The 16,804-nt window shown below is 31.9% G+C and overlaps 2 protein-coding genes across 3 annotated transcripts; one reads left to right on the top strand and one right to left on the bottom strand.

Moving 5' to 3' along the window:
- Positions 1-1,219: 1,219 nt before the first annotated feature.
- LOC114941120 (proton-coupled amino acid transporter-like protein acs) lies at positions 1,220-5,085 on the top strand. The gene is made up of 8 exons (XM_029316006.2): positions 1,220-1,484; positions 1,663-1,812; positions 2,102-2,371; positions 2,602-2,686; positions 2,873-3,142; positions 3,292-3,452; positions 3,782-4,035; positions 4,283-5,085. Exons 1-8 carry the CDS (start codon positions 1,330-1,332, stop codon positions 4,519-4,521), a joined length of 1,584 nt encoding a protein of 527 aa, XP_029171839.1. The 5' UTR covers positions 1,220-1,329; the 3' UTR covers positions 4,522-5,085.
- A 3,026-nt stretch (positions 5,086-8,111) lies between these two features.
- On the bottom strand, positions 8,112-16,460 carry Lmx1a (LIM homeobox transcription factor 1 alpha). Of its 2 annotated transcripts, XM_029315979.1 has the most exons (5): positions 15,556-16,460; positions 13,856-14,278; positions 10,929-11,234; positions 10,437-10,535; positions 8,112-8,781 (listed from the first exon to the last, which is right to left on the bottom strand). In XM_029315979.1, the coding sequence occupies exons 1-5, from the start codon at positions 15,671-15,673 to the stop codon at positions 8,525-8,527; spliced, it is 1,203 nt and encodes a 400-aa protein (XP_029171812.1). In that variant the 5' UTR covers positions 15,674-16,460; the 3' UTR covers positions 8,112-8,524. The 2 variants fall into 2 exon arrangements, with proteins under 2 accessions (XP_029171812.1, XP_029171813.1); XM_029315980.1 differs by lacking the exon at positions 10,437-10,535.
- Between the last annotated feature and the right edge of the window lie 344 nt (positions 16,461-16,804).

Below are 16,804 nucleotides of genomic sequence, written 5' to 3'. Positions count from 1 at the left end.
TATATATATTATGTTATATAATTATATTAATTTATATTATTCAATATATATTATATAAGTAATATAATTATATGTATTATATAATATATAAATATATATTTATTATATATGAATATTATATAATTATGTAAATTTATATTGTTGAAGCAACGGCTATTGATCAATTGTCAACTGTAGTATGCATGAATTCTCACCTAAATTGTTTAATCTATAAAAAATTATTGGTGCTGTTCGACATTTATTAAATAGTTTAATCGATGCAAAATTGATTGTAAGCGCCCAACCTTTTATATTCACTTTTGCCTTATCTTGTTTAAAGAATGCATTAAAGAGATTGAAAAAAATATATAGTATTTTTATTTAAGAAATATTCACATGTATCGGTGAATTTTGTCGAATTTTATATTTAGAGAAAAGAAAAATCTCAGAGAGTCAGAATTTAAATATATGGTTTTTATAAGTAAAAACATAGAAGCATACATCATATATAATAATAAATGTTATATATATATATATATATATATATATATATATATATATATGTATGTATGTATGGTATGCCTCTTTCATATATGTGCATTTTTAAAAATATATTCTCGTAGTTATATATGGAATGTACAGTTGTATGTGTCAATTGTTTAAAAATTAATATTCGTGACAAGCAATGCGTTTTCATCATCTTTTGATTATCTTAACAGTTTTCTAATTTTCGCGTTATTTGTTTCTATTAATCCATTTTCGGCCGCAAAAGAAGAAAGAAAAAAATACATTTTATCGTGACGATTTTTCTGAGATTATTGAAGATTATTAAAAACGCGTGAAAATCTTTTGAGAAAGAAATGTAGCATTAATTCAACAAGACTGTTGACAGGATTTGTTACCCACATAAATACGAAATGGAATGAGAAGAATTTCGTTTAATAAAATTCTTTGTAGGTAATGTATTTAAATGAATATCATCTATATATTAAACACAAACGAATGCAGATTTTCATTTTTCGACACTAAAGAAAAGTAAACATTTCATTGTTTATACTTTGTTTTTATACATTATTTAAACATTGTTTATATTTTTAATCTAAATTTCTAAGCTAGCAATAAAGTCACATGTATGTTATATTTGTTTGTTATGAGAAAATAAAGCAAATGCACACTTATAAGACGAACGCGTGTCTCATTACACTTCTTCATACCTTCTACTTTGTATTTATGTATATGTATCATTTTATCTTAAATTTATTGGCTACTGTTGCGTAATAATCACAGAAAAATATTAATCACACATTTATATACTTTTGCTATATAAATATATGATTAATCTTCTTAAAAATGGCTTCAACATCTACAGACACTAAAGTGGTTATAGAAGATTCTATTTCAGATATTAGGAAAAATGTTGTGAAATCTGTTTGTGCAGCCAAGCAGAACATAGAGGGAGAAAATACACTTTTGGAAGTGATCAACAGCCAGAAGATTTTATCTAGGTACGATTCAATTAAATAATATTGAATATATTAGCAATTTTAATTATTTTATAATTAAAATTTATATGTTTGTAATCAAAGAAAATTGTTTCTTGACCTGAAAGACATTAACATTTTTTAAATTTCTCTCCGTGATACTTTTTATTACGTTGCTATTAAAGCGAAAATGTATTTACAGGAATAACGAAGAAGCTGGTCCATTCTCAAGAACTGAGGCATCATCTTCGAGCAACGCAGATAATATCGAAGGTGAACCGTCACTGAATAATAACAATTCTCTAAACTCTTCAGATGTTACAAATAATAAAATTCAGGACGTAAATTCAATGTGAGTACAAATTAGAATTAATCGTTTTGCAGATAATATATTTAAAACGTATAATAATACTTTGTCTCTTGTGATAAAATTCAAATTCTTGTTACATATTCCATCTCCCTTTCCAACATTTATTACATCTTACAATTTAAGGTATAAGGTCAAAATATATATTTAAGATGTAAGAGACAGAATTAACATAATTCATATAGTCGAAATATGAATGTTAAATAAACGCACTGTCTCTTTTAACGCACGTTTTTCGTTTCATATAATGCGAGAATATTATTTTTTCTTTCAGTTATGATATCTTAGGCCAAATGGTGAAAGGAGGTTTCGGTATAGGGATTTTAGGAATGCCGTACACGTTTGATCATAGGGGCCTCGTGGCCGGCTCTGCAGCTACAATAATCTTATTTGTGTTTTGCGTCCACTTTTTGATTTTATTCATCCAGTCGCAGTACAAAAAGTGTCAAAAGTTAAAAATTAATGTATTAAGCTATCCAAAGAGCACGAAGCACGCTCTCAAGCAAGGTCCTGCATGGTTGCAACGGTTTATCAAATATGTCCCGTAAGTATTCTCTTCCTTACTCTATAACGAATCGATACAACATGGTACCAAATAAATGTAAACGTCAATTTTCTTTTATTTCGACAATTTCTTAATAAAAAATAATAATTAAGCAAATAAAGAGTAATAGAATGTAAGTAAAGTTTTAATACAATAGAAAAACATGCACGAGTTCGTAATCATAAATTATAATAAGAAGTGATCTTTAAAAAGTGCTGTATTATTTCCAGGTACTTCATAGACATCTTGATGATAATATATCAATTAGGAATTTGCAGCATTTATATTGTATTTATAGCATCATTTATAAAACAGGTAAATTGATAGAAAAAAAAATCAAATTTTAGTAAGAAATTGATATTTAGCATTCTATGATACATCGAGAAAAAATCGCTATCGCTGACGCCAGCGTAGACGATTTAACACGAGCGAGTTCAAGAGAATCATTAGCATCGAACTAAATAAGCGCATTTAATTGTAATTTTTTCCCTACGTACGCAGATAACAGATAAGTACTGGATACCTTTGTCGACTGAGATTCATACGTATCTTTTATTTCTTCCGCTGGCATTGCTCAACATTCAAAATCACATGTTACTGGAGCCGTTTACCATTCTAGGGGATTGTTTCACAATCGGCAGTCTCAGTCTGCTTTTATCGATCATGTTTTACGATATATCATCGATCACCAAAATGGACATGTTTGGGTCATTCAGAAATTTTGCTGTCTATTTTGGAATGACGTTATTTGCATTAGAAGCTATCAGTATGGTAAGTATATCTGGAGGAGGATATATTTTTCTTAGACAATATATTTGTCAATCTCATCTCGAAAAAATTGAAATTTTTTACATACACCAGAAATTGACAAATAAAAAAATTTGATTCCTTTATTATTACTATTATTCCGTATTATGCAGATTATAGCTCTGAAAAAGGATATGAAGCCGACGTTGAAATACAAGTTTCTAAATATAGGGATGAGTTTGATTATTATTTTATACATAATTGTCGGATTTTATGGCTATTATAGATACTTATTTAAAGTTACGGAAAAGGACACTCCTAGTACACCAAGGCTGTGAGTAAAACAAAATAATATATTAACAGAGAGCTATTATAATGTTGTTTTATTTTTACTCTCGTAATACCGTGAAACATTTGTTCCATCTCATTTACTAAAATTCTTCTGCGCAAGAAACTAATATCTATTTATATGTAAAAGTAAATATATGTATACAAAACTATATATAAAAATATATATAAAAACATTTCTCGAAATTTTAATTAAATATATTATATCTAATTTAGAACGACAAAATTATTTTTTTCTATATATTATATTATTAAAAAAATTATATACATATATAATTATATAGACATATATTTTTTTGTATTTTCTGTTTGTAGTAATCTGTCAGATAATATTAAAATTATCTTTATGATTTCCATGATTATCACGTACACTTTACAAACTTTCGTGCCCTTTGACATTCTATGCAACATCTGTTTGGTTCATTTTGTCGAAAAGACTCGCGTAGAGACTCGCGTAGGAGACTCGCGTGGGAGACTCGTGGAAACTGACGTAGAATGTAAGAAAAAAAAGAAGCTAATAAAGCGAATATGCGTGTACGCTTGTCGGGCCGTTGTTATCGTGGTGCCATGTAAGTAGCATCTAAAGTATCTCTTAGAATCGATGACTAATATACATATTTCGTAAACTAATGAAAAGAAAAAATTCCGTGACAGAAAATTATTTCTCTCTGTACGACATATAAAAATCTAAGAAAAAGTAATCAGTATTGTAAAAAGAATGAAATATTGCATTCCAGCACGGCATCTCTTTGAAGAAGATGCCAGATTAATATTTCTTTCTGCAACTTTATTTAGAACATCTCTATATTATTTCAGTCGTCTTGAGATTTTTTCCGAAGTTAAGCCACTTCATCTCTCTTTTCGGCGCACTCTGCGTATCCGCTCTTAGCGTTGCAGTTCCGGCCCTTATCGAGATATGCATACTGTGGCCGGAGAAGAATTTCGACCCTTTCAAAATTAAGCTAATCAAGAACATGTTCTTGATCGTATTCGGATTGGTGGGTTTCTGTTCCGGGATTTACGACAGTATAAAGTACATAGTACATAAGACGTAATCCATAAGATCTCTCATTGATAAATAATAAGATCCTGCCAAACTCACTGAAATGATATCAAAGTACACCCGCGAGATCCAACATATCGCATAAGCAAGCAGTTGAGAAATGCTTTCATAAGTCCCCTCATCGCATAAATATTTATGTGCGGTCTACAATAGAGTCGCAAATTCGTAAGTTTTAAGAAATTAATTGCAGTCGATTATTCTCTTCACATTCAACTGCAATTGATCAATTTTTTTACAATTTACGAGTTCACGACTCTATTGTAGATCCCGCATTAGACTTTATACATTAAATCAAAGAAGGGCAGAGACGCGCGCTATAAATGATAGCGATGAACAAAATCGCTAGCAAACGCAAAAATTATGAAATAGCATTAATCATTGATATTTCATAAGAAGAATAGAACAAAGATTGAAACAATTTAATTGGGGCTGCTTTATTTTTCTAAAAATAGTTATTTTTAAATATATAAACTGTATATAAGATAAAATATTTTATCAATAATATATTATTGTAAAATTCTTATCGTGGGAAATTGTCTCAATATTACGTTGTTGATAGGAAAATTTTATTCTAATGTGAAATTTTTCTATATTCTACCATTGTACAGTTTTATCTAGGTTTTATTCTGCTTTTAAATTTTAAGAAAAATTGTGAAAAAATTTTTTTTCACAAACATATTGACTATAAGACTTGAGTCTTATTAAAGACGTTTTAACAAAACAATGTTCAAATTAAATTATTCAATTAAAATTAAAATGTAAGGAATAAGTTATTATCTACATATTTCATCTTCAACTGTCGAAATTGCTCTCATAAATGCTCGTCACACGGTATATAAATGTATGTATATTTTTAAGAAATATAAGTGTAAAACGAACAAGCAAAAATGAATCTACTTATGTATACAATTATTGTGGAAATAATTTTAAACTATATTTATAATACGGACCATAAAAATAATTAATAATTTTTATATATAGATATTTACATATATATAAATCTCTTCAAAGATATAATCAGGCAATTAGAAATAATCAGAAAATTAATAATTGAAAGTTTTTATAATATATAATATAAATCGTAAATGTTCCATTACGTTGTTAGCTTAATTTTTTTATTATTATTTTACTTTTTCTATACGTCTTTTTATTAGATGAATAATCACGCAGTTATTTTCACAATATCTTTTTACAAATATCGTACAAGACATTTAAGATAAATTTTTGTTTAACGTAATAATACACATTTTAACTCATAATTTTATTTTGCTCGATATTTAAGGAACGCAAATCTTCTTCGACAAAATCAAACTGTTTAATACGTCAATCTAATATAATCTTAGACTGAAAAAATATTATTACATTGTAATGATGTAAAGTATTTCTCAGGTTGCGAAAACAATAATATCACCTCGAAAGAATACCTAACTCAAAAGATATTATTGTTGATTATTAATATTTATATTATATTAATTTTTCCTAATGCATTACATTGTTACATTGTCTTAATGCATGACGAGGAATAGTATCGAATTATTCTAAACAAAGTTAATTTTATAAATGATGTAAAATAGTCCTGTTACCACGAATATAATTTATAATCAAAAGTATATCAATATTTATAGTGACGTGTATATACAAGATTATATAATATAAAAAAAAATAAATAAAAATCTTTGCAATAAGCCTATCATTAGAAACAAAATGAGTTAGCAACAAAATGACTATTGTACTGATAGTTGCGATGCAAATTGTAGATTAGTGGCGATCTCACAGAATAAATGTAATGTATGTACATCGGACATCGTTTAATATATTGTACCATTTTATACATGAAAAATAAAATTCATCTTTTATAATATAATTTTAGAGTATATGTTTTTAGATAATTTTAGAAAAAAGGTATCGTTTTATTTTTATAATATAATTTTTCCGTAATTTCTAAATCATACATTAATAGCCGATAATCATCTGACATTTCTATGTACATATTTTGTCTAATTATTTTAGACTAGATGCATTATTATTACTCTTATCTACTTTTTGTCAATTAAGAGTTTACTCAATGATTAAAAAATAATGAGAGAACACATGCTTACAAAACTTGATTCGATTAAATAAGTTAAAAAACAGTTCGATGACTTTTTGACAAAACAAGTGCTGGTCGATTAAGTATCGCCAAAAAATTACATGTTGATTGTATAAATTTTACTTATGTAAAAGTTATCATTTCTATAAATCCATGTAAATTATATTTGAATAAAATAATAAAATTACAATTAATACTAAAATATTAAATAATTATATATATTATATAATAAATAATATATTATTAATACAATAAATAATAATAAATAATGTAATAAATAATATATATTAATTAATACATTAATATCTTAATTATATTATTTATCATATATATAATTTATTAAATATTAAATATATATAAATAATATAACTTTATTAACATATAGTATATACATATTATATATATTATATATTTAATATATTAATATATTCTTGAAGCATTGATCGATTGACAATGTAGTATGTGTAAATCGTCGCCTAAACTGTTTAGTCCATAAAAAAAATGATAAATGCTGCTCGATATCTATTGAACAGTTTAATTGATGTAAAATTAATAGTATATATACGCCAATCCTTTTATATTTACTTTTGCTTTATCTTGTTCAAAGAATACATTAAAAAGATTGAAAAAAGTATATAGTATTTTAATTTAAAAGCAATATTTGCACGCATCGGCGATTTTGTCGAATTTTGTATTTGGAGAAAGGAAAAAATCTCAGAATTTAAATACATAATTTTTATAAGTAAAAACAGAAGCATACATCATATATAATAATAAATGGTATATATATATGGTATGCCTCTCTCATATATGTGCAATTTTTTTTCGTAGTTATATATATGGAATGTACAGTTATATCTCTTTCATCGCGCGCATCTTCTTATAACGCATCTTTTGCAAATCGTTATCGAAAGAACTGGAAAAAATAGATCAATTTGATTAATTAATTAAGATGGATATAATAAAAATATTGAATATGTTAATGATAGATAAATAAATAACAGGAATAAAAAATCAACAGTTCTTTTCATAAACGATCATCGTTTCTCATAAACACAGTAATTAACTACTAGCCTCACATTGTGCTAGTATATTAATTGTTACATACAATAACTAATGATAGAATAAACGTACCCTATAGTTAGTTTGTTAAACAAGGATCTTAAACTATTTTCTTTGTCAGTAAATACGTATATGTGCCAATTGTTTAAAAATTAATATTCGTGACAAGCAATGCGTTTTCATCATCTTTCGATTATCTTAACAGTTTTCTAATTTTCGCGTTACATTTCCTTAACCCATTTTCGGCCTCAAAAGAAGAAAAAAAATATATTTTATCGTGAGTTTTCTGTGAGATTATTGAAGATTATTAAAAACGGGTGAAGTTTTTTTAAAAAAACATTGCATTAATTCACAGGACTGTTGACAGGATATCCACATAAATACAAAATAGGATGAGGGAAGAATTTCGTATAATAAAATTCTTCGTAATGTATTTATGAATATCTATTTATTACACACAGACGAATACAGATTTTCATTCTTCAATAAAGGAAAGCAAACATTTCGAAGAGAATTTTTTGACGTTGCGTCAACACCGCGAAATTAAAAAAAATATATATATAGAAACATTTGGCATTTATCATATGTAGAAGAAAAATATACAAGACGTTGACCGGAAATGGGTTAATAATAAATAAGTTAATAAATCGCGCGGAGAACGAAATATATCTTTATTTCATCGCGATCATCATCCTCTCGATACAGAAATAAAAAGTAATGTCGTCACCTTCGTTGACGCAACGAAGCCAATTTTGACAGGACAGGGATGCAAGGGAACGGGGATACAGAAAAGGACGAGGAGGACGAAATAAGCGACGCGAGATCGAGGAAAGGAAAACTTGGATTACGCGTGATCACCGCTGAAGTAACTACTCTGCATCATAAACAGTTTATCGATGGGATTGTGTATGGCCGCGTGCAGACTCTGCGACAGCGATGGGGTGTCGTGCGATGACGAGCCGTGATGGGAATGCGAGGCGCCCTGGTGACTTCCGTCCGCTCCGCCGCCGTCGTTCTCGCCGATGTCAAAGCCGCCGTCCGTCCCGTCCAGGGACAAGTCGCTGCTGCAGAAGCTCTCCCCCGAGTGTCCTGGATACGCGTCTGTAAGAAATCAAATGTCATACTTTTTTTTCTGTTTTTTATTTTTTGCGAAATTTTATTTCACATTCGCAATAAAATCTTCGAAATTTTTATATGCACAAAAATATACGTAATACAAAACTTTACATAGTATATAATGAAATATATTTTCCCGGTATTAATTTTTTGAAACCTTTTATATAATTTTTTTTAAATATCTATATCTTCAAAATAATATCGATTGAATTTTATTTCACATTCGCAATAATAAGGAAAAATCTTCGAAATTTTTATATGCACAAAAATATACGTAATACAAAACTTTACATAGTATATAATGAAATATATTTTCCCGGTATTAATTTTTTGAAACCTTTTATATAATTTTTTTTAAATATCTATATCTTCAAAATAATATCGATTGAATTTTATTTCACATTCGCAATAATAAGGAAAAATCTTCGAAATTTTTATATACACAAATATACGTAATACAAAACTTTACATAGTATATAATGAAATATATTTTCCCGGTATTAATTTTTTAAAACCTTTTATATAATTTTTTTTAAATTTCTATATCTTCAAAATAATATCGATTGAATTTTATTTCACATTCGCAATAATAGGGAAAAATCTTCGAAATTTTTATATGCACAAAAATATACGTAATACAAAACTTTACATAGTATATAATGAAATATATTTTCCCGGTATTAATTTTTTAAACCCTTTTATATAATTTTTTTTTAATTATCTATATCTTCAAAATAATATCGATTGAATTTGGATAATAATTATAATAATTTTTTTATAAATATTTGCTTTTAAGAAAAAAAAATTTGCATATTCATAAAAGACAAAAATTAAAAATTGCATATTCTGGAATAGAAAAGTGAAATAATCTCTCTTTTATATCTAAACTAGGATATCAAGTGGTAGAGTAAAATAATCGCGATTGTAAAATAATGCTAAAAATTCAGATCCGAAAAATTCAGAAAAATATCATCGCTCTGTGCTCTATATAGAAGCTAAATAAATATTTGCTTCGAACCTGCGTAGACGCGTGACGTGTGCAGGATGTTTTGAAAAAAAATGTATAGCGAAGCTTCCTCTCTTTGATATGAAAAAAAGTGGTTGGAGTAAACACAGATTTTGTCTCTCAAAAACTTTTTATGAAAGTGCTCTTGAAATTTTTATGTGTGTGAGCTGCAGTTGTTACAACATTTTAATATTCAACGGTAAAAATTTTATTTAAATCCCTGAATTTTTTAATATATGTGTGTATGTGTGCGAGTAATATAAAAATAAAAATACGAAATAATCGGTTAAACTTGTATTAAGAAAAAATTAAATATATATATATTGCAATGCATTTATTATTAATACTCGCTTTTCCGACAACGTCTGATTTAATCATCTATACATATTTGCCTTTTTAATATTATCGAATATTTTAATATTATAGAATTTGTATCCCTATATTTTAGGAGACCTCTCGATAGCAAAATTTACCGAATTTTGATTGGAAGAAAGAAACAATTTTGTGAAAAAGTTGAAAAGTAGAATGTCATCGCATAAGTGTCTGTCAGGACGCAAACGCGTTACGCACATGCCCCGGTATCTCTCTGTGACATTAGTGCGCAAATGAGTTTCTACGGTGAGTAAAGACTTACCGTCGGGCGAGTACGGGTTATTGGGGTTGAGCGGTTGGGTGGCTGAGGGGAAGCTAGAAGATTCCCCATCGCGCATGTTCAGGGCGTTCAAGTAATGACCTGCGAACGAGATTAGACAATTGATATTGAACTCACTCGTTTACTAATGCCCCATTAACCAGTCTTCGCAAATTCGCCACGCGATCTCCCGACGAGGTCGCGTCGCTCTCTCGCAATTCTACGCTCTAATTCTGCACAGTTTCTTTTTTTTTTTTTCTAAATAATCGAGAAAAAAAAAATGTCGATTGCCAAAATTAAAATCGAAATTTTAATTAGAATTTGGAAAATAAATAGAATCGATGGGATGCTTAAAATTTTGCAGGACCACGAGGAACGTCGGGATCGGGAAGGATCTAAATTCTAGTCGTGTCCGGCGAAAATATATCTGAATTTTCGACGGAGTTTTTTCTTAGGGTGAGAAGAGAGATAGATAGTGCGAAAAGGGCTTCTTACTGTGATCGCTGTGCGGACTTTCCGTCCTTCGTTCCTCTTTCGGTTCTTTGTCGGATCCCGGCTCGGTTTTCGCCTTCCTCTGAAGCTTCTTCATCTTTGCCCGTTGATTCTGGAACCACACCTGGACCACACGCACGCTGAGACCGGTGTCCTTGGCGAGGGCCTCTCGTACCTTCCTGCAGGGTTTCGGTGACACCTCGAAAGATGCCTTGAACTGACGTCGTTGCGCAGACGTGAGTATCGTTCGCGGCCGTTTTGGACCTCGACGACCGTCCCGTGGTCGATTCTCGTCCAATAAGTCATCATCTGACAATATGTACGATTCATCTTATATTTTTATCAATAATTCACATGGAAAAAATCTCAATGTTGTCTTTTTTATAAAATCCTTATAATAAAATTTTTCACATAAATGTAAGAAGAATTAAAGTTGCGAGAGATTATTTGTTGCAACTTTTCATTTTTATATCAGTATTTTGATAATTATATATACATATGTATAAGTAAATAAAATAAAATACCATAATGACACCATCACAATTTCATTCATCACTTGAAAGCCAACTGACTAAAAAATGATTGAAAGATTATAAAAGGAATCATAGATGTAAAGCTCTCTAATATAAGATAATCGCTTTATATAAGTTTCAACAAATGTTGCTCGAATAGTGTTAGAATATGTGTGCACAATAGAAAAAATAAATAATTGTAATGTATCAAAATTTTGTCCAAAACAACTATTAAGTGACATCATGATGTCACTATCGCTTTGATGTTCTACCTGGGATATCGTGATATGCATTTGATCATTTTTAATTTATTATGTCAGCAATTATATTTTTTATTTAATATAAGAAGAAAAAAATGATTAGACTTTTCATGATCTTTTAAGAGACATTTAACGAAATTGACAGAAAATAATAGAAAGAAGCGGCGAATTTTTTTTTTTTTTTTTTTTTTTTTTTTTTTTTTAATAACGTACTGCCCACACGCGGATTGATCGTCTGGCACAAGTGGTATAGCGGCTCGAAGTCGAGCAGTAGATACGAGTGGCTTCGATCAGACGGCGATCCGACAAAGCACACAGGCCACGCCTATCGTGCAACATATGTACCGCGGCGCGGCAACATGTCGGCCGCGAACAAACGCACAGACCATACGTGCGGATTCCACACTCGGAATATTTCAACAACTCCGGGAATTCCATTGTTAAAAATTTGGTTTCGCTTCGTAGGAGATGAGTGAAATTGTCGATCAAATCATCGAGAGAAATTGAGAGAGAGAGAGAGAAAGAAATGCGTGCACGATCGTCATTAAATCATCGATATTTATTATTAAACGCATGCAATGAACCCTTAAAAATGCAGATTGGAATTGTTTGGTATTTTTCGTGTAATGTAAAAATGTATTTTTAGTGGTTTTTTTTTCAACGCTTTATAGGTACCGGGATGAAGAGGGAGAATTTCTCCTCTCGTGTGCATTTAGTTTCAAAAAATTCCATTAGAATTTTTGTCGATATTTTTGCGTAATTTGAAAACGTGTGTTGTTGTTTCTGATTTATTGTATATCTTCATATTTCATGTACGCGTTATATATGTACATAAGGGAGGAAAGGGATACACACATAATAAACGGTTCACAAACTGCTCTTTCATCATTTTTTATCGTCATCAATAACACATGAAATAACTCAAAACGCGTGCCTCCAAATTTATATCGAGATATATCGCAATCATTGAACGCTGTGGAATAAATTTCGTAACTATATATCAAGATATCTTCTTTAATATTTTTCTCGGGGTAGTTTGACTTTACGAGAAAGATTGGCGAATTCAACAACTGTCTACTTTACGACGCCGCGAAAATGTCAGGCTTATCACTTTCGATCATTCACGCTTGATTTAAATGTAATTACCTTGAAAAGGAACAGCCCTGTTTCGAAATTCCTGTAGATTTTTACTTTGGATGTCTTTAGATTGTAGTACAACCTGCGAACAATGCAACAAGGTATGTACAATGCGTTTTTCAACGGCGTCAATTTTTATTTGGATTCATTCGATCGTATTTTCAAGCATTCCGCGTCAAATTATGCGTGAAATTACTTCGCAGCTAAAAATTCGTGTATCTCATCGCCAATCTCGCCAATCTCAATTCTCAAATTTCATTAAAAATCTGCTGGTGGAAAACGATGCGATAATCGATACTCGTTAACATAGACGATAATAAAAGATAGTCGAGCAGTTTGTTTTATACACGGAAAATGAAACAAATTGGTGGATCCTCTCGGTTCATTCTGCACGAGTAAATTATATATCGTGGTATTTTAACTTAAGCTAAAAGCTTTTCGCAGGGTCTCATTCAATTTCCAGAAATGATAATGCTTCTATTGGCGACAGTATATGATAGAAGTTGTAGCTCACACATATAGAAATGGATACACATCGGAAAATTATCTCATGCAAGATAATACACACATTTTTATTCATGCTACTTCTTTATATATTTTATATAGAATACCATTTTTTCTTGCCCAGGAAAAACAGTTATTATATGTTCGTGCATACACACACATTAATTTCTTTCAATTAGAAAAAAAGATTGTAACCATCTATCTTTTTGTCCATACAACTGTATTCGAAACAAACTGATGCAACAAATGTTTAGAGCTCGCTTGGATTCAGTCGCCTCAAATTAGCTTCATCAATCATTATCAACAAGAATAGAATTCTATCGCATTTTCTAATCATATTTCTTATTCTTGAAAATTCACAGAGAAAAAATGACAAAAAATGCACGACAATAGAGAGAGTGTCGTTTTGTTGTCAACAAAATACACAAGAGGCACACAAAATTGAGGAATCAAATCTGATGCGCACACTCACACACACACACAACACGCGTACACGTACACAGGGTGGAACACTCACCTTGCGGACTGTTTAGAAACATTTCGTGCTCAAAGTCCCGTCTGCAGATCGGCTGGCCCTGTCTGAGAATATAGTGGGCGCCCCTCGGCAACGGCTGGCCGCACATGCAACACGCGAAGCAATCCACGTGGAACACCAGGCCGGACACCGGCCGCATCACCAGATCCGAGCAGCTGATCTTCTCCATGCAACGCGCGCACTTCACCCCGAAGATCCTCTCGTAATCGGAACGGCAGTACAGCTTGAAGTCACGGATGAAGCACGAGTGCGACAGCATCGCGCCGCACGCCGTGCACGAGAGACACTCCTCGTGGTAATTCCTCTCGGCCACCCTCATCACGTACTTGTCGACGATGGTGCGGCCGCAGCCGGCGCAGATCGTCTCCAGAAGCCCGGACTCCGTCTTCACGGAAACGGACGGTTCTGCGACAACAAAGTGCGACACCAAATTATATTTTACGTATCACATACAATCATTAGGAATCTGAATAGGAATTTCATTTCTTTCTATTTTCAACTTTCATTCTCTCGAGATTTTAGGGGATTCTTCGTATACGGATTAAACTCAAAGTTTGTTTGTATTTCGAATGGATAACGATTTAAGCAAACGGTTTTTCACTCTTTTGTTAACGCATAACATTTCGTCTTTTTAGAAATGTATAGGCATCTGGGTACCAATTATATGCTTTCGATAGGTGCAAATACAAATTTCTTTAGAGCTTTAATGCTAAATCATTTTCCGTAAATATGTTAAAAGATTTTGACAAGAACTTTTTATTTTCTTCTAGGTAGAGAGAAAGGTTCCTATACATTTTTAACATTCAAAGTCTCTTTGAGGTATTTTTACCCAGGTCCTTGTTCATTTATTAAAAGAGTTAAAAGAGGACTTTTCAGAAAAGCTATATATTAGTGTACGTGTATAAGATAAGAAATACAAAATACAGCATTACTTCTCTTTGTCATCTTCAAGGACTACGAATTTTCTCACTCGAAAGATCATTAATTTCTTTCTCTTTTAAGTTTTTTTTCATTCGCTTTTATTTGCTCTCATTGTTTAGAAGATTTATTTGAAACTGCCAAGAATATATTTCTAGGGCAAAGACTGGATCCATTATTTCTTTCAAAGTCAACGATCGACTCCAAACAAGGTGAAACAAGGTTATACGTAAATACATTTTTTTAAATTTTAAAATAATAATGTTTCTAACATATTGAATGTATAATTAAATGATATTAGACATGTATATAATTAATACACGATCTGATCTTTTCGAAAGTTTTTATAGAGAAATACAATACTTTGTAAATTTATTATGATTTTTTCATTTTCTGAATAACTAATCGAATATAACAAAAAAAAACTAATTTGTATATCATAATTAACCTAATATTATTTGAAATTATTAAAGTAAAAATATTAAAGAATAATATATATTTAAATACGTATGAAAATGTCTTTCTATTTCTAAACTGTGAGATATCTCAAGATAAATAGCTCAAATATTATAATTTATTTTTTTCTAAATTGAAGATTTTACTTTGAAATCTTCCTTTTGCACATACAGGCAATTGTTACTAATAAAATGTTTCACATTGTTAACAAATTCCACCCGCTTTTACGTTTTATTTTTTTATCAATAGAAGGAGAAAAAAGAAAGCATAAATCATATACGAAAGTGTCCAAAATAATTTCTCTTTACCTGCATTGTTATTATCGGACGTAGGCCGGAAAGGAATAGGTGGAACCGTCGGCAGGGGTTGGCCTGGTTCACCTTGACGATTGAAAGAACCAGGCGCCGGAGGATAGAATTCTAACATGTTTCGTTATTGTCTGTAAAACCTTGAACGCGGGAAAGCTTTCTCCGAGCTACTACAAAGTCGCTTTCCTCATTAAAAGAGTCCTGAAAGAGGTTTTTCCGGAGCCGTTTTGGAGAACACTAAACACTTGAGAATCACACATCGATAAGAATTCTTGGAACGCGACTCAAAACGCTTCCGGCAAACAGTTTATCAATTTCAATGATCACGTCAGGTCCTTTACACGATATCTTCACCTCCGTCTTTATTCCGCCAGTCGTTGTAGATTCTTGAAACGAAATATTAAACTATTTTAACATCACTCTTCCTTTTTCATAGTAAATCCAATATTTCACGCACTGTCGAGAGACGATGACGCGTTTCCGACACTTTTCAATAAACTGGTCCAGCTCGAAGGCTATAAATTAGTCCCACGTCACTTGCCACCCTGGTGCCAATCGATCTCGTTCGACTAGACATCGAACGTTTGTCACTTTCGGCGGCATTAGCCGAGGGAGCTTCTCGCGGCTGAGTGTTCAGCTGTCACCGGTGCGCTCCTCGATACGGACAGCGCCGTATATCATCCGAATCTCATGACGAGACCTCGAGGCGCACCCTGGGATCCTCTCGGACGAGCTTCTTCTCGGGGCCGCCAAGTGTCACGGTGACTGCGCCGCATTCCGGACACAATCTCGACGCTTCCGAGAACTCCTTCTCCACACCTTCCTCATTCACCCGTCTGATATCCGCACCGCGCGAGCTCCGTCGCTTTTTTGATCGGGATCCACCGACTCGCCGACAGCGAGAATCCATCCATCCCTCCCTGCATCATCCCCTTTCTTCGTCACCCCCCGGCGTGTAACGCGGCTTCTCTCTTCCCCGCCCGTGTCTCGTCCCCGTCATTGGAGATAGATGAGGCATCGATGCGAGAGTGAAGAGGGCGGGTTCATCCCCCGCGCTCTTAGCCGCTCGCAAAACTCCTGGTGGAGGCTACCCGGATTGGCGTCGCCGGGAACCGCCCTTACCCGAGGGCCGCTAGTGGGGCAAAACGACCACCGAGGGTGCTCAACCAGCGGCGATGTACACACGAGGATCAATATCCGACCTCAACCATTGCCGGAGGATTCAGTGACGTATCTCGGGCGGACATCG

This window comes from Nylanderia fulva, unplaced genomic scaffold (assembly GCF_048542155.1).
Source record: "Nylanderia fulva isolate GAGA-0341 unplaced genomic scaffold, ASM4854215v1 Scaffold25, whole genome shotgun sequence".
NCBI lineage: Eukaryota > Metazoa > Arthropoda > Insecta > Hymenoptera > Formicidae > Nylanderia > Nylanderia fulva.
This window is presented reverse-complemented; position numbering and strand designations above follow the sequence as displayed.

Coding starts and splice junctions, on each gene's coding strand:
- LOC114941120 (XM_029316006.2), top strand. CDS start 1,330: ATGGCTTCAACATCTACAGACACTAAAGTGGTTATAGAAGATTCTATT. Junction 1,813..2,101: donor ATTCAGGACGTAAATTCAAT/GTGAGTACAAAT, acceptor TTTTTCTTTCAG/TTATGATATCTTAGGCCAAA. Junction 2,687..2,872: donor TAGCATCATTTATAAAACAG/GTAAATTGATAG, acceptor CTACGTACGCAG/ATAACAGATAAGTACTGGAT.
- Lmx1a (XM_029315979.1), bottom strand. CDS start 15,673: ATGTTAGAATTCTATCCTCCGGCGCCTGGTTCTTTCAATCGTCAAGGT. Junction 14,279..15,555: donor GTCCGATAATAACAATGCAG/GTAAAGAGAAAT, acceptor TTGTTGTCGCAG/AACCGTCCGTTTCCGTGAAG. Junction 10,536..10,928: donor AAGTCCGCACAGCGATCACA/GTAAGAAGCCCT, acceptor TCTCGTTCGCAG/GTCATTACTTGAACGCCCTG.